This window comes from Oryzias latipes, chromosome 14 (assembly GCF_053564925.1).
Source record: "Oryzias latipes strain Hd-rR chromosome 14, Olatipes_Hd-rR_3.1".
Lineage (NCBI taxonomy): Eukaryota > Metazoa > Chordata > Actinopteri > Beloniformes > Adrianichthyidae > Oryzias > Oryzias latipes.
The window spans coordinates 3,398,726-3,416,928 of NC_136250.1; the positions used below are offsets into that span (position 1 = coordinate 3,398,726).

General features: G+C 42.8%; 1 protein-coding gene across 3 annotated transcripts in view; it reads right to left on the reverse strand.

Annotated features, from left to right (window-relative positions):
* LOC101158128 (cell adhesion molecule DSCAM) overlaps positions 1-18,203 on the reverse strand; it is an 87,295-nt gene that overhangs the window by 59,584 nt on the left and 9,508 nt on the right. For all 3 annotated transcript variants that reach the window (XM_023962194.2, XM_023962195.2, XM_023962193.2), the window contains exons 2-3: positions 8,890-9,207; positions 8,665-8,814 (exon numbers count right to left, since the gene is read on the reverse strand). In XM_023962194.2, coding sequence (XP_023817962.1) covers positions 8,665-8,814; positions 8,890-9,207 — 468 coding nt within the window. The remainder of the gene's footprint in view (positions 1-8,664; positions 8,815-8,889; positions 9,208-18,203) is intronic.

Below are 18,203 nucleotides of genomic sequence, written 5' to 3' on the forward strand. Positions count from 1 at the left end.
TCCCTAGATCAGTGGTCCCCAACTTCTTTCAGGCCAAGACCAGCTTTAACGTCAGACAATCTCTTCATGGGCCGGCCTGTATGAGGCTGAAGGGCCGCCCACATTTTATTTTTGCATTTTTGCATTTCTATTATGGTCTGTGGGAAAAACTGTCCCAATAAAACCATATTTGGTGGAGAGAATTCAGTAGTTTTCTTTGCAGCCCGGTACCAGCAATCCCAAAACCGGTCCGCGGGCAGCAGGTAAGGAACCACTGATGTAGACCACAGAATTCAAACTCCAGGCTTTGAGGACCAGCTTCTGAATGTTTTTGTAGCATCTATTTGGTTAAACACTCCTGATGCAGGTAATCAGCAGCAGATAAAACCAGCAGGGTTTGTCTGGAGCTGTTCTGCAGTCCATCTCAGGGCCACGAGGAAACAGATGTACACACTCACATAAAAACACCTCTTACAACATCTAAGGGACCATTTGGTCACCAGTTCACCTATGAAGCCTGTTTTTGGACTGTGGGAGGAGGCAGGAGTGCCTGGAGATAACTCATGCATGCACGGGGAGAACATGCTAACTCCACATAGACAGGTACCAGCTGGGATTTGAACCAGGGCCCTCTTGAAGTGAGATTAGAGTGCTAACCACTACACCACAATGCAGCCTCAGTTTAAAGACTCTACAGAAAAATTAGGAGCAGAGTAAAAAGTTTATGGTTTAGAGTCTAACAAACGTAAGCCAAACCTTAAATTTCTTTTAGGAGTTATTTTTATCGGTATTCATTGAGTGGGGTCAAGGGTCGTATGAGTGGGAAGGGTGAAGGGTGGGTTGAGTTTTTATTGTAATATTGTTCGTTTTCTTTTTTGTTTTTTTTTAAATGTTAAAGCAATCCAATCATGAAAATGTTTAATAGGTAAAACAAACATGTAAACATTTGGGCATAAATAATTTTCATGAAAGGAACAAATAAATAAATGAAAGCGCCTCCAGTTGCGCAATGTATGAGAAGCGGTTTCTTCTAATAAATAAAGTTTGATTTGATTTGATTTGAAAAATCTGCATTGGAGTTTGCATCATACATGTCATCAGAGTCTACATGTATGATGCGTTGTACTCTCCAGTCTAGACTGGAGTCCACATTGAAGTTCACAGAAGGCGTAAGTGCTCATTAATTGGTGGCTTCTTCCATGATTAGCTCTTGTTGCACTTCCAGCTGATCTGCATGCTAAAAAGGGAGCCGTTCATGAGTTGGCTGGCGTCCAACAGCCTGGAGAAGAAGAAGGCCCGACTCCAGACCTCTCCGCTTATCAAGGTTTAAACGCTATAAACATCCCCTCCCCCACTCTTTCTGTCCGCATGCCTCCAGCTCACGCCCTGATGCTGCACAGTCCCGGGGGTTTCATAAAAACTAATTGCAGTTATTGGTGAGCAAACAGCGAGAGATGAGGGACAATTGAAGAACAGACAGAGCTGCAGCCAGAGCGGGCTGCATGGAGCACATGTTCCTGTTAGTGGCTGCAATGCTGTAATGGGACACTCTGGAACCCACGGAATTACAGCAAATATTGACACACTTCTGTGCACACCGATGAGGCTCAGATTTAGCAAAGCTGTCGGAAATGTTCTGAGATGAGCAGATTTATTCGTAACTGTATCCTTGGCTCTACATAAGACGTGCTCGTCCACCCAGAATGTTCCCATAATGCTTTGTGGCGACTGTAACCAGACTTGTGTGCGCTCATATTGATTTTCTTCTTCTGTTTCATCAATTCAACCTTTTATTTGTGAAGTTAAGCTGCAGCCTTTGGGTGTAAAGAGGAAAGCTGCTGCTGCTGAGGGCGAGCAGCACTTGCAGCCTCACCTGGACTGATCAGGTGAGTCTGTCACTCTGACAGCACTGCTGCACTGCAGACACTCTGCATGCACAAGTGCAGTCAACCTAAAGAGAAACTCTTCTCAAAATACAAAATGGATGAAATATTCAATTAATCACTGTGAAACGTTGATTGTGGAAACAGAGGAAATACATTTATGTAAACTATTATGGACTAAAATATGAAAGCAGATAAAGGGATAGGCTTAAAATGCATTGGCTTCTGCCTTTCCCCTCTTCAAACATGTATTTTTTGAGTTCAGTCTAATGAAGTACCTTTATTATTTGTATGTATTTTTAGTACTTTTATTGTTTTATTTTATTTTGTTTCTTTTTAGTTTTTATTGTTCTGTGTGTTTTTTTTAAATAAATCCATTCCAAAATAAAATGAAAATCAGTGAAACCAGAGTCCTTCGGCCTCTAGCTCTACATTCCTGCTGAGGAAAGGCCAACGCTGACAGTGAGTGAGCTGCAGAGCTGCACTCCACCAAAGCCATCCATCATACACGTGGGCCGTGGAGAAGCTTGGGTCCTCCAGCTCACATCTGAGCAGGGAATGATGGAAACAATCAAAGCACTTTCGTACAGTCCTGATTTCACACAAACACACCTTTCCAGCTGGAGGGACTACAATCCCAGCAATGAATTCAAGATCAACCACTGAAAAAAGAAAAGGTTTCTAGTTCTATTCACCATTTTCTACAATGAAATGGAAGGGACACTGTTCCACAACAAAACAACCAGAACCTGTTTAGTCTCACCAGAAAGAACCAACACAAACGTTTTTTTTTTCCAATTCACAGCCTCTCTAGAAATAAATAAAAAGTTAAGGCATTTACATTTTTTCTTTAAATAAGCATAAGACAAAAATTTGTCAATAAGGAAAGAAAAATGGTTCTACCAAGAATTATTATTTTAAGAAAAAAAAATCCAGTCTCTAAAACATGTTTTCTCAAATTAAGATTATTTTTCTTATAAAAAAAAAACTTTCTTGAGAATTTTTTCATCTTACAAAACAGAAAATAAGACATTTTTATGGGAATTGAGTAGGGCTGCACGATATGAGGAAAACTTGCGATATGCGATATTAGTGATCAATATTGCGATAACGATAAATTTCGCGGTAAATAAACAAATAGAAAAATAAACAAAAACATCATTCCCATTTCATTGCAACAGTTTAAAAATTATACTCCAAATGACCCTCATCGACATGGGGGACAAACGTCAGGGTGGCTAACCCTGGTCCTCAAGAGCCTCAACCCTGTCTGTTTTCCAATTCTCCCTAGACTGCTCGATAATGATAACCTAAATCAGGTGTGTTCAGTCAATCAGGATGTGAAATCACTTGAGTCAGCCAATCAACAGCAAGCTGGTTAAGGAGAGCTGGAAAACAGGCAGGGTTGAGGCTCTTCAGGACCAGGGTTAACATAATAGGCCTCCATCTGATTGGTCAACAATGGGAAGGCGTCCATCTGATTGGTCAAAGCATAAAGGGATTTATTTGATTCGTTAAATGCTTCAAGCTGCTAGAAGATTGTTTTAACACATTTTGGGTTTGCGATTTATTGCGATATTCGCCGTCTTTTGCGATATGCATATTGCAGAGCTGGATATTGCGATAACGATAAATTTGCGGTATATTGTGCAGGCCTAGAATTGAGGGTCTTTTCCCTTTCCTGAATCAGTTTTTTTTCTCTCTTACGCATCAGTCAGTCCTGCAGTTTCACAGCATCCTGTTAGTCCTTCACTAATGCCTAAGAGACATAATCAAAGGGAAAGACATGAAGCTCCGAGACAAAGAAACAATTTGAGGTCTGGACCTGAACAGCTCAGCAGAACACTGCCAGACAGCAGTTCCTCGAACCAAATTCTGAGTCCCAAGATAAAAAGTGGAACATTGCAATAGAAAAAAATGATCTGAGTTTAATTGTTTGCTTTGTCAAGTAAGTGTTATGAAATACTGTTGCTATGAGTCTGTGCTCCATCAGCAAAGCGACTAGAAATGAAGGATGGATGTCAGACAGACTGTCAGTGCTGTGAATAAACATGATACGGTCCAGAAACTCTCAGTACTTTCTTCAAAGCACCATTACACACAGCCAATTAAAGCAGCAGCCTTCAGTTGACTCGTGGCTGCAGGGACGAAGGCTGGCTGCAGAAACAGCTTCAACACTCATCTCAAATGTCAGCAAACACGGAGCAAACAGAGGAGTCCACTGCGCTGAACAGCAAACAAACTGGGCAGATCTCCTACAGGCAGCAGCTGAGCAGGGCTGCTGGTGTGAGGAAGGAACACGGTGTGTTCACCACCTTCATCAGTGTTTCAGTTTGGGCTAGTGATGAGAAAGTCTGTGAAGCAGACAGAAAAACTGATGCTGATGAAGGACAAAGCAAAACAAAAGTGTCTGACGACCATCGTGTTGAGATGGTGTGCAGAATAAAAACAGGAGCAGTGTTAGTTTGTCTCTGCAGTGTCCTGCTTGGGGGGGTGGGGGGGGGTGGCCCCCACTGTGGCCCCCACTGTGGCCCCCACTGTGGCCCCCACTGTGGCCTGCTGGTGCTGAATGCAGAGCAGGCAGCTATGGGCTGAGGCAAATGACTACAAGGCCTCCTCAGTGACCAGCACAGGCTGCACCTGGGGAGGCATCGGGGTGCGCCCCCCCCCACACTGCACAGGTCATTTTTCAGGGATCTGAGCGTGAATAGACTCAAACTGGTTCCTCTGTAGCTTTTGCTTTTAAAATCCTACTCTGATCATCTTTATATCTCTTGATCCAGTGGTCTTCTGATCATGATTATCTCGTTTTTAGGCAAAATAAAATAAAAAAAGTTGTTTTCCAGTTTTTGTAGAGCGACAGGAGTTCATTAGAAATTCACTGTTGCGTTGGGGGCGGGGCCACTTAATTCACATCCTCTAGCCAATCAGAATTGAGTTTTTTACCCGGACCGTGGTGTAAGAAGATGTTAAAAACACCAAAAACATGATATTTATCATAGCGGGTCTTTAGGTTGACACCTGATCAACATGAAGGGGAACAGCCTATTTGCTGTGATTGACAGGGTTCACCAGGAGTCTGCAGATCCTTAAAGGCCGCTGTCGACACACCATCGTTTCACAATGCAAAGGAAGATTCTGCTCTGATTTTGGCAAACTCAAAGTCAGAGCCAGAAGTTTTGACATTCGGATATTTTAGTTCTGTCTGAAGCAGATATGTGTTCTGTCTGAACCTGAGACAGCCCTCAGTCCATTTGTCTTTCATGCAGTCCACCTCATTCACTCAGTAACAACACACACACAGCCATACATTTCAATCCAGAGACACTGTCTTCAGTTCAGATCCAGATGTGTGAGGGCAAAAGCACGGACAAGCTTCACATTTTTTCATCTAACAGATTTTGGCTGACTTACAAAGTAGATATGTTTTAGCTATATCTAAAATAAGGGTTAGTTTGTCTGAATTCAACACTATATTCAACAATATTTGTATACATATACAATATGTTCAAATCATTCAGACCTGTGTATTTCACAATGAGTTCTGAGTTTCCTTTGGATTTATTCACCTGTCCCAGAAATGTCAGCCGCCTGTCTGTGTCCTCAGTCAGTCACAGCTTATTTTCATAAGCTTCCATCCCCTCACAAAGGTAACTCACATTTCTGACTAATGTGAATTGAATCCATAATGGGTTAACTACGCTGCTTAACTCTGAGACTATTTTCTCAACAATAAGATGCTGCAGCTAAAGCAAGGACATCCTACAACCCCCCCATACTGAGACATTTCAAAAACTCAAAGGTGACAGTTGGTTTGTGGCCAACGGTCACAATCCAGAAAAGCTGGGCTGACTGGACAGACTGTGCATCTAGAGTCTACAAATGGGTCACTCCTATTTTAACTATGACCTTATAAACTGACCAGAAGCAGGAGCGATGAGAAGATTCCCTTCATCACTAAAGGCTGTTTACATGAACACCAATTATATGATCGTTATCTGATATAGACTTTGAGCTATTCGGTTTTTTTTTAGTTGTAATAGATAATCTGGTGTCCTCCATCCAAAAACAGCTGTTTCCAATAATAAGAAATCTTATTCAAACATTAGAATTTCCCACAAAAAAGACATCTAATCCTGGCAAGAGTTCACTTTTATCATGATATCGTGAAAGTTTTTAGACATTCAAGACATTTTAACAGGTTTGAAGTTGTTTTAATTCATCTTTGCTCTATTCCTTTCCAAGCTTTTCTCTTAATCAGTGGAGAATTCTTTGTCTAACTTAGAGTTAGGATCTAGAAATAAGGAAATTATGAGTAAAGTAAGTCAAAATCATTTTACTCCAGACAACAGAGCAACTGATTTAAGACTCAAAAAACTTAAACTGCACTGTCATTTTTAGTTCAATTTTAAGGAAAACTTGACTTAATGTTGACAAGTAAGACTGGCATTCATCATTATTATTTTGGAAAGAAAAATGGAGATTTATTTTGTAAGAGTTTTAGAATTCATAAGGTTTTATTAAGATGGGCCAATATTTCTTCAACGTTTCTTCTAAAATGACTAATTTCCTCTTATTGTTAGATTTTTCTCACTGGGAACTACAATTAGGTCAACGAGACTCAAAAAATATGAACCGTTTACTTTGAAATAGTGAACAAATACTTATTATTGGGCTGTATAATATTTAATTACTGGGCGGCTGTGGTGCAGAGGTAAAGCGGTCAACCTCCTGTTGAACGATCACAGGTTCGGTTAGAAGTATGGTTATAGGTTGGCACCAGTGTAGTCCAGCAGAGCCGCCGTCAGTGTGTGTGTGTGTGCATGGGTGAACGGGTCTTTAGGTTGACATCTGATCATCATGAAAGCAAACAGAATTTTTGTTACTGTAAAACACTTCAGAGATGTTAGTACGCAAGTATCCGCCATTTACCATTTAATTTTAGTCAATAACTCTATCTAACAGTTAAATGTTAAAGCTTATTTTTCTCCTATTGAATGCTTGTGTGGAACTCCTTATTTTTAGATTTTGATAGCTTCTTTTTACATTTCCTGTTAAGTAAAAATGACTAGCTGCATGGACCGATCATTCTACTACTTTCTAGGGATTTTCTTCTTAAGATTAGTGTTCTTTTTTATTTTTAGGCTACTTGTTTTTACAGCGTACTTCATGACATGTGCACATTCTCTGAAATAAATCATATAAAGGACTAAAACATGCACACTAGGATTTTCCGATGATAGTATTTCTGAAACCACTTTGAACTTCCAGTTACCTGATCCTTGTGGTCAACAGGCTCACCAAAAAGGTTTTAGAACTCTAATCACAGGTTAACGGCACCTTGCGGTTGATGCTAGTGTTTGCATTTTTGTTCCTTGAATTCAAATGTCATCAAGAAGTGAAAGAAACTACATTGATGAATGCCATCACTGTCCTGCCTGTGGGGTGCAACAAAGGCTCAGCACAGAGGCAGAAACCATAATTCTGGTCCTCTGGTTGTCATAAAACTGCTGCTGTATTGGTGCTTTTTTCCAGTGTTGCAGCTGCATGTCATGGTTTCTTCAAGAAGCTCTTTGTTATTCTGCCCTGCAACAACTCAAAGTGCTCTGTCCATAGAGACTCACAGTGGGTTGGTTAAAACAGTGTACCAGACTGCACATCCCAAACAGAGGAACTACAGTCAATAATTCATGTGAGAGAGAGAAAAACGTCTTTTTACCAAGTTCTTTTGTTTTATGTCAAAGTGTGGATGTTCTTCTCAGTCATTCAGTTTTAAAATGCACTGATCTGGCCTTTAAATTGAGGAGCTGGGCCATCTTGAGCAGAACTGTCACTCACAGACTAGCACACGCAAAGTGCACTTAGACGTGTTTAGCGGTGGACGGGGAAAATGGACGGTACATCGCAGGATGAGCGCAATGACACGTGAATAAAGACCACTTGCTCATGCATTCATAGCCCTCTGTCATCCATTATTTAACATGAAGGAGAACAGTGGATTGGTGGCTGGGTGATTTTTTTGACAGTGTTCACATGGCTGCTGTCTGCAGATGAGTGGGTTCTGCTGGAACTGTAAAGGTGCAGGTTCTACTTTCTAGCAACCAAGTACCTAATGTATAAGGGAAAAATGAAATGACAAATTTAGACCAACAAATGACCAAATACCTCTATAACCTACTCCTTCATACTTGTTTCTAAAGCATTTGAAACTGAGAATGTCCATTTCTGGACAATTAGGAGCATGCTATAGATTTCAGCTTTGACGGTTACACATCAGTGGACAAATGTGAAACATTAACAAACAAAAGCAGTCACTAGCCAGCTTTTGCCCTCTATCTAAAAGCAAAATGACATTAGCACTAGTCTATTGAGTTTGCTAAATGCCCCACATAAAGTGAATTTGCCCCCCAGGGTTGGTAAACAATTGCATGGGCCAGCGTTCCATTTAAGCGATTTGAATGATCGCAGTGCCACAGAGCTCCCCGTCAGCCACAGAAATGGGTCAATACACTGACACAAAGCGACACGGCAGGCAGTCTGCGCTCTCGTGGAAGGTCAGGCCAGACCTTGCTGTCATTAGACCAGACACATGTGGACAGGCAAGCCTGAACTGGACCTGCTGGTGCTGGCTCGGCCAAAGACCACATGAACACTCCATCCACTGACAAATCACCAACAGCAGTGTTTCTGACCACAGAATGTTTGTCAAACAATGTGGACGCTCCCCGAAGCACAGGGTGATCATGACATCTCAGTCAAAAAGATCCAGCACCTGCAGAATAGATGAAAAGTCGTGACTTACTTTCAGCGCTGATTGACATTGTGTCCTTTTCCCAGGACACCACGGTGATGTAGGCCTCCACTGAGGCAGGGATAATGCACTTGAAGACCGCAACATTGCCTCTCATGGCTTTTTGGTCTTCCACACGGACAGTGTACGGCTCTCGTAAGACTGAAACAAGGGGCAGTGGAGGTGAGTAGGTTTAATATTGCAGAAGATAAGCATCATAACAAAAAAAACACTGACCGGCCTTGATGTGGACATCTTGGCTCCTAATTCTTCCTGAGGGGTTCTCTGCTGTGCAGTAGTAGGTGTTGTCATGGATAAGCTTGCTGAAGCTGGAAGGGGGGATGTGGAAGATCTGAAGGGTGCCATTGGGGTGCACATGGCGAATCCCTGGCACGTCATAGATCTCCTCGCCGGTAGCCAGGTACCAGCGCAGTGAGACCGGGGGCACACCTGCAGCGGGACAGGGCACCGACGTCCCCGTGGTGCTGGCAAACACTACCTCTTGCACAGATGCATTGACAAAATATAAGCTGGAACGTAGGTCTTCACAGAAAACTGCAGGGAGAGAAAAGCAAGAAAAGCACATTCATCATTTTAGACTTACAAGCACGAAGAGTTCACGTGAAAAGTGACATGCACATGCTGCCTTCAAAATAAAGACTTCAGGCTTCATAAGGAAGGGCGGAGTAACATGGAGGAACGCTGGTTGAAATCCTGCACCTGGCAGGATTAGGCCTTGCTGGCACAGATGCCCAGCAGTGTTTGGCCCCCTGGAGCAGCACAGCATCCACACACGAGTCCGTGTTTGAACTGGATAACTCCCAATTGAATGTGAAACAGTTGGAACAGAGCAGCTTTAAATAGGTGCTCTACACTGACAATCTACAGTTCAATTTTGATCATCTTTAACTCCACTGCACAGTGCGACCCAATTATTTATTTTTGATTTACTTTTAACTTTACAATGGCCATAAATCCTTATTTCACTTATTTTGAAAGCATGAAGTGAAAAAAACAAAACAAAATAGGTAATCCAGCTATTCAAAAAGCCTTCAGACAAACGGATCCACAGCACTTACTCAACTGGGACAGTAAGTAAATGTGTTTCTGTAACAAAATAGTTTTCATGCTGAGAGACACTCGTGCAGCCTACACAGAACGAGCGAAGGTCACAAGATTTTAGTCAAACTGAAACTCTGAGTCCGATCTTCTGCAGAGATCAGGACGGGTCTTCATGTCTGCACTGTTGTGTCCACTTCATGCATGTCTGGATGAAGGTGTGTCAGTCAAGGAGCAACTGCACAGTCTACAGCAGCTGTCAACTCACTGCATTAAAATTAGTTCAAATAAGTATAAAAAGAAATACACAGTCAATTTTATATGAATAACATTTAGACTGAGGACTGGCTCTGCTGTGAGCTGCAACTCGTTTTCTAAAAGAAACCGAGGTCCAAATCTTGATTTCCACGCAGCATCACCGCTCATGTGCGCCTGAACTCTGCACCAAAACAGATGAGTGAGACAGTGCAGTGTGGGCGACAGCTCCGTCTTGTGCATTAAGGTGGTGTATTCTCACATGCACCTCTGTTTCATGTGCCTGAGCAAATTTTGGTTTAAATGAGGGAGCGCTCAGACCTTCTGCTGCTTTTTTACAAAGACACGTCAGGCAGAAATCGACCTCAGAAACCGAGACTTCCTTTCCATTCATGCATGTCTTATTGGATGACTGTTCAAAATTGACACATTTGTAAACAACAACTTTGCTTTTATGCACTTCATGTTTTGACAATGAATCTTCAGAATTGCCCATTTAAGTTCCACTCTGATCAATTTAATACAATTGTTCCCAGTGGTCTTTTAATTATGATTACGCCTGTTTTAGCCTAAATCCAGAAACGTGTCATTTTCTAGGACATAGTTTCTGCAGAGCAGCAGGGGTGAGTTGTTCACCTTTCTCTTACTAAGAGCTCGGAAAAAGGAGATTGTGGCCCACCCAGCATATTTTCTACTTCACAAATGTGATGTTTTTCCATCAGCATTTTCTTTTGTCTGCTCCTGAATCACAACTATTTGAATAGGAAAGTACTCATAGATGCAATTTTGAGCTTAATTTTCTTTTGTTCTGTTTTAAAATAATTAGAATTATATACAAGAAATGACCAGTGTTAGAAATCTTTGCTGAGTTGGTTGCATAAAGCTTATCGTCTCAATATTCTTGTCTTGCTCTTCCAGGAGAAAAGAGTTTATAGAATCCAAACGTTCAGATTGGAGAGACTATTTTGATCATAAACTGTTGGAAGGTGGTACAGCCATGCTCTCCTGGACATGCCTGATCTCTGTCTGATCTCAAAAGTCCAACAGGCTTGGCTACTCCTTAGATGGAGACCACTTGGGACGACCAGTTGTAAGTTACTGCAACCACATGGCAGCACTTTCCAGGGGCAGTCCCAAGTCCAGGTGAAGCAGTGGGTGGGGTGAGAAAGAGCATGTGTTATAAAACTGAGGACAAATCACAACTACACACTCCTGAAGTATGTAGCCAAAAGCAGCAAAGAAATGGTAAATACTTATATAGCGTTTTTCTACCTTCCCCGAAGGCCCAAAGGTCTGTACTCAGACCCATTCACACACACATTCAGACACTGGTGGCGGCTCCGCTGCCAAACACAGGTACCAACCTTCCAGGGGCAAGGTAGGGTTCAATGTCTTGCCCAAGGACACTTCGACACATGATCAGGCAAGGCGGGAATCAAACCTGCTATCGACCGCCCTACCACTGCGCCCAAACTGTCAGCTGATGAATCATCATGATACTGTCATGAATTACAGTCTGCACTGTATTTGCTTCTCAAGCTTAGTGTTTTGGGATGTGACGTACATGCAAGAATGTTGTTATTAACATCCTCCTAGTCTGTCATCAAAATCAAATACTTCTGTTCTGAAAAATGTTTTTTTTGGATAAAATGATCAAACAACCACGGTTACACTGATATGTTAGAATTTCTGCATTTTCTGAATAACATGGGAATACATGTCTGCATGTTGGAGTGAAAGATTCATGTTTTTTGCTGCCATACGATCAAGCTTGAGCTTAAAAATGATTAACATGAACTAAAGACAAATCCAGCATCACTCTCCCTGTAAATATTATCTTAGGCACGATTGCTGTATGCAGGAGTCTTCCCCGTCTGCCAAAGCGGGCCTGGCTGCGACAGCTGCCAATCCCTCTCCCTGGAGACCAAACATTTTAGCGCTTCATAAATTCCTAATGAATGTTCTGGAGTCACCAGCCACTTCCAGCATCTGCTCGTTACGACAAACAAACACGTGTTTCTGCACATTTGCAGCTGCGCTCACTTCACACATGCAGATCTCGGAGGGCCCGATGCTGCTGAAAGGGGAGCCTGTCCTTGTCCACACTTTGTAGTTTGTTATCCGACCACAGGCGGGAAAAGCCACAGGTTCTTCCACTCACACTTCAGGCAGACTGGAAGCTGTCTCATGTCAGTTTAATCTTCAAAAATTATGCAACAGTGCAACAAAACCTGGTTCTATTTAAAAGAAAGTAATTTAAAGATACAAAGTGCAGCCAATGTGTGACGTACCATAACACTGCTTTTAGTTTTTAAGCATTAAAGTCCCACTTCCGAACATTTTTTTAAATCTATTTTCAGAGTATTCCCAGTCGTCTTTTAATTATAATTATGCTGTTTTAGCCAAAATAAAACCTGTCTTTTTCTAGGACATAATTTCTACACAGCAGCAGGAGTTCATTAGAAAATCACCTCTAAGTTCCATCTGTGAACACACTCTACCCCTAGCTGACAGCCCTCTCAAGCCCCAACTAACATCAGCGGTGCAACAACAATGGTGAGCATCATATTGTATCTATCCATCCGTACAGTTTAGATCCAGATTCCAGCTCAGACGAGGAAAATGTAGACGCACATGGATCTATTTGTCTGCAGGTGGATGATCGGAATGGAGCAGAGCAGGGAGCTGGTGGACTGCCGTTGTAGGAACTACGTCACAAGTATAAGCTTTTCCCAACTACATTTTTTCATCTGCTCCTGATTCACAACAATTTGAAAAAAGAAACACTCAGAAATGCAATTTTAAGCTACGGGTATATCTTCTAAATGTATGTCCTCCCTCATCGGAAAAATGCCACAAGAACCCAGCCAGCAAGTGGGCCCAATATGGCCTGGAACATGTTAAAACACCAAAAACACAAACGTCTTTAAGATGCAACGGCTTTCTTTGCCTTTTTCTATTCTTTATAGAGTTGTGAAGAGATCTGCATGGTAGAGACTGTTAAAGATGGTAGAAACTGTTCCTTTTTTTTTTTTTTTTTTACCAATGCAGATTAATTTCTATGATAACATTCTTAACAACATCCTATGGAACAAAGGGAGTGATAGGTGGTGTAGTGTTTTTAATTTTTCACCAGCAGAAGACTTTCTTATATTGAGAAGTTAATGAACGTTCCTAAAACGGTCTGAGGAGGAGAACCTTTACAGTTCATCCTGAGTTCTTCAGCAGGTGCTCTTGGCTTTTCTCACATTGAATTTTTACAATAATCTCATCTGAAGTTGTTTGGGTGCCTCTGTTCAGCGGTGTCAGAGTTAAAAACAACAAAACAGCACATCAAGAAATACTCAGATCTCTTAGAGTGCATTATCACCTCATGTTTGAATAACATATTCGTTTTCATCCACCTCCTGAGTGCAGACGCAGGCTTCTGTAATCATCCGTCAGAGAAATGGCTGTCTAAATGAGAACAAACGGCCATCATGCAGCCTGTGCTCTCAGTGTGTTTGAGGAGCCACTGAGTGATGGAGGGGGGGTTGCCTCATAACTGCTTTGGTCTCAATATGATTTGCACTAACTCATAAAAGATGGAAAAGACCGCCGACCACCACCACCATCAGCAACATCAGCCTTTTCTGGATGGCTGATTCCTGAAGGTTACGCAGGCTGATGGACGTAAGATGCTGCTGCAGTTTGGCTACAGACAGCAGGAGCAGGGGGTGGAGGAGGGGGTGCGTAAGAATGACACACAAAGAACGATAAGCTCCTCCAAACTCACATGATTTGGCTGAAATGTGTACAGCAGTGTGCGGGCCATCATAAATGTGTAAACAATTCATTTTAAAAATGACACAAAGTTTTAACCTTTTACAGCTTAATCCCTGTGGCTACCATGCACAACACACGAGGGGTTTCAAGTATGGAGATGTACTTAACATACTAAAGTGTATGTTGGAGTGCTGTCAGCATCATCATCCTCGTCTCTGTGGGGTTTCAGAGTTCAGAGAAACTGGGGTGTCTATATTTGGAGCAGGAAAGCCACAATGCAGAGAAACCGTCCGTGTTTCACCACCATGGGGCACGCTGGTCCCACAGAACAAGCGTCGGATTATTTCACGTCTTCCATCTTTGGCTGACTGTTGACAGGCAGATAAAATGGTGGCTGCGAAAGCCACCATTAGCCAACCGGCAGCTAGGCTGTCAGCCAGTTTACCAATGCTAGCATTTGCAGCAGCAGAAGCTGCGGTTCCCAGCAGAGTATGTACTACCAGTCGCAGCAGCAGTAGTTGGCCTCTGCAAAAGCCAAGTCAGCTATGCTAACTACCATTTTGCCAAACTAACAAGAGGCTTGCCACCTCCAGCTGTGATTATCCAAAGCTAACAGCAGGTTAGCCTATGTTAGTAGAAGTTACAGCGCCTGCCTTGCTCGGAAACACAATAAAAACTCGTTTAGCCTAACGTAATTCCTGGTCGAAGCTGATTTCTTTAGCAGGGTGACGTGCACAGATCCAGCACACACTGCAGATGAACCCATTCTTAAATGGGTTTGAAAGAGGGAAACATAGGTCCATCTGCACACACACATACACAAACCTACACACAATTAATACAAAGTATGCAATCAGGCTTGCATGTTTATGGAAACTGTAGCAGCACTGCTAATACAACATTGTCTCTGCTGAATGTGATTAGGCAAACGTGTTTTGCTTAAAAGCTGGGTGATATGGCCAAAAAAATAAAATCTCAGATTTTTTCATTCCAAATTTGATGATAATCATTTTTTTCTCCCTGTTTTTATTTTCTTTTACAAAAATTATAAATGATGTAGCAACAGCCTTCAGACAGATTTGCTGTTTGTGGTTTGATGCTCCAAGTTTGAAGTCACAATCCCAGGTTTGCTGAGAGGCCACACTGCTGACAGGTGACTTCCTCTTCACTGCAACAGATGAAGACTCAGGCGGAGGACGTTGCAGGTGTGTCTGACAGTTAATGTGTTTACATTCATGTCCTTGGTGGGGTGGGGGCTGTGGGGGGTCCACACTTGAACATGCCAAAGACATGGGTGACTATGGAATTTACTGGGGAGTTCACACAAAGCTCTGACCTAATAAAGACAGTGTGTGTGTGTGTGGGGGGGGGGGGTTCTGTGGGTTTCTCAAGATGAGTCGCATGTCTCCCCGTTCTGCCATCAATCAACTGCTTGATAATCCTTAATAACACCAAAAGTTTAAAGCACTGACATAATTATGCTTGAGCAGCCACCTTCAGGCTCATCTGTTTCATCGTCGCCGTGAGCAACAGTGTTGGGAGTAGATCATTATAAAAGCCATATATCATGGTAACAACTTACTTTCTCTGTATCTGAGTTGCAAAACGTATTACTATAGAATTATTGGTAATGTATAATTTAATACTTCTTTAACCCTTATGCTATCCTAGGCACTTTAACATTGGGAGTTGGGTCATCTAGACCCACTAGACAGTACACTGAACCTTTTTTCTTCAATGATTTGTGATCTTCACTGGTGTCCATGGATTACATGAAATCTTTCCACCTTTATCCACCTTTGTCATGGTAGGGAGAACACCTCAATGGAAGGGGGGGGGGGGGGGGGGGGGTTATGGGATGGCACAAGGGTTAGTAACTCCTAAAATCTTGCAACATTACACATTACACTTGATTCAATTCAATTTTATTTGTATAGCCCAAATTCACAACAACAGTTATCTCAATGGGCTTCATACCGGTAATTGTAAGGTAAACAAAAAATCAAAAAGGATCATAAATGCATAGAATTCAATAGGAGAAAAATAAACTTCAACTAAACAGACTAAACTAATCTGGCCATCCCTGCCTTTAGACCCTCCTTTCCGGTAAGGAAGAACTCCTATGGATCATGACTGTTAGGTGCCATCGTCTGGTTCATTTCAGTTGAATTTAGTTCCATCATAGCCAAAGTGATGCATCTACACAAATATGGTTCCTCAACACCACATGCTGCTTTAGAAGAGGCTAAAACGTTACAATGTGAAGGTTTTAGCTAGCATGCGCCTCATCTGCAAAGATCTGGAACAAAGTTACTAAAAAAGAAGGAAGTATTTTTAGTTCCTGAAGCAGCCTATCGCAGATGCCCTCAGCAATGCCAACGAGTGGCTTTTCCCAAACCACATGGTCAATTTATTTAAGTAAATGTCTGATCAATATTGGCCACGCTAACATGCAGCATGTAAGCGGGCTAATGCATTAGCCCGCTTACATGCTTGAGGGGGAGTTTGCTCTGATGGTGTTTACTTCAGCCAAGCGTCATCAATCACCCTCAGCCTTAAAGTGTCTGAATTATTCCTGTTTTCTGCCTGAAATGACAACAAAAGCTGTTTTCATGGTTTGATTCTGTCGTGCTCTCATTTCACCGAAGACTGTCTCTCCCTTTGTTTTTGTGTCTGAACTCAGGGCTGCAGTCGGCTCAGCGTGCCCCTCAGGTCAGGGGTCTCTGCTGTGTTGCAGCGGGCACTGGGGCATTAGGACACAAGGGCAGCTCCAGAGGGGCAAACCAGCCCTGAGCTGCACTGACAGCTCAGGGCAGGCAGAGCAGGTAATTAAGGGAGAAGCCGGGGAGGGAGCGTGGGGGGTGGGGAGCGGAGGAGGCCAATTGACATGGGGGATGGAGGACGTGGAGCCTCCTGATGACATCTCCACCACCTCCACCCCCTCCGCTGGTGCCCTGGGGGCTTACACAATAAGCGAAAAAGAGAAGTGAGATCCAGAGAACAGAGTTCCCAAATCACCAGCGCCCAATTTGCCCTCATGAATAATACGGAGCGGCGTGCAGCTGCAGTGTAAAAACAACTACGCCGCTCTGATGTCACCTCTCTGGAGAGATGGAGAAGAGTATCTGCGGCGTGCCACCGATGATGCATATGAACGCTCATTTACATGAACAAACAGAGAAGGAGGGAGCCATCGCCTGACGGCTACATTCAACTCTTTCATCTGTACTACCAGCGAGGAGGAAATGGACAAACTCTACAAATTGGTTAAGATGGTGATTGAAAGCAAGACAGAATGGACAGTAACATGAAAGAGAGCATTAAGAGGAGAGAGTTCTCACTCTCCCTGCTGCCCGTGATAAGGGGGAGCACAGCAGGAGGAAGGAGAACTGCAGGGACCCTCTTGATGCTTCATCACTGTCAGAGACGCTGCAGAAATCAGCTAGCACTCCAGGAGGCAGATTCCATTTTGTCCAGGTAAACCGGATTCAGAGCTGGTCAGCTGCAGCTCCAATGCAGCTCTGCAGAGCTTCATGGATTTGTGCTGCTGAGACTCCCAACAGCACGAGTCCTCATTTATGTGAGGCTGCAGGTGAACGCTGCTCTCTGCTCTGTTGGAAACATCCCCCTGGACAGCCCTGTCCTCCTGCTCATTGGCTCTGATACATAAAGGTGACCCTGTCTGTGTACCAACTCACATTTTCCTGACTGACCTTGACTGTGGTTATGACCACGGACCTGTGAGCATCCATGACACCAGAGCAACATTTGAAACTTCACAGAAACACAAACAGCAATCCCCAATGAAGCTCAATATTGAGCAGTGTGTAAGTTAATGTTTTTTAATATGGAACAAGTCCAGGCATGGTTTTCAGAGCCGTGTTAACTATAAATTAGATCAGACCTGTCCAACCAGGTGAGCAGCTCACCTGGAGACTCACAGAAGAGACTTGGTGGGCGCCGCTTCACCGCTGCAGAAAACATTAAACCCCTTTTTCTGTCGCGGTCTTCCTGCCCCAGAACACTTTGAGCCAATTAAAAAACAACCGAAAAAAGTCTGAATATTGTCTTTGTCCGGCCCAACCAGATTTGAGTAGTTACAAAAATTTGTATGAATAATAAAAATGGATTTGCAGATAAAGAGCAAGGCAATCCGGTTAAATGGAGCCTGGGCTTTTTGAACCAACACAATAAAAATAAACCAAGAACAAAAGTTTATCTGATTAACATCAGAAAGCCTAAAAAGAGCACAGTGGGATCTACGTAAGTGAAAATAATAGAGTTGCAGTTTAAGCACAAAGGGGATTGTGGATCACATGACTGAGAGCTCTCCCTGATCTCCCCCCCTCTTCCCTCCAATGCTCAGTATTTCTTTCAAAGGCATACAGCCATTAAGGCCCAGCAGAGGAGATGGTTTCTAAACCGAGCTGGGCCATGCTGGGCTGCTTTATTTCATCCAGAATTTAGTCTTT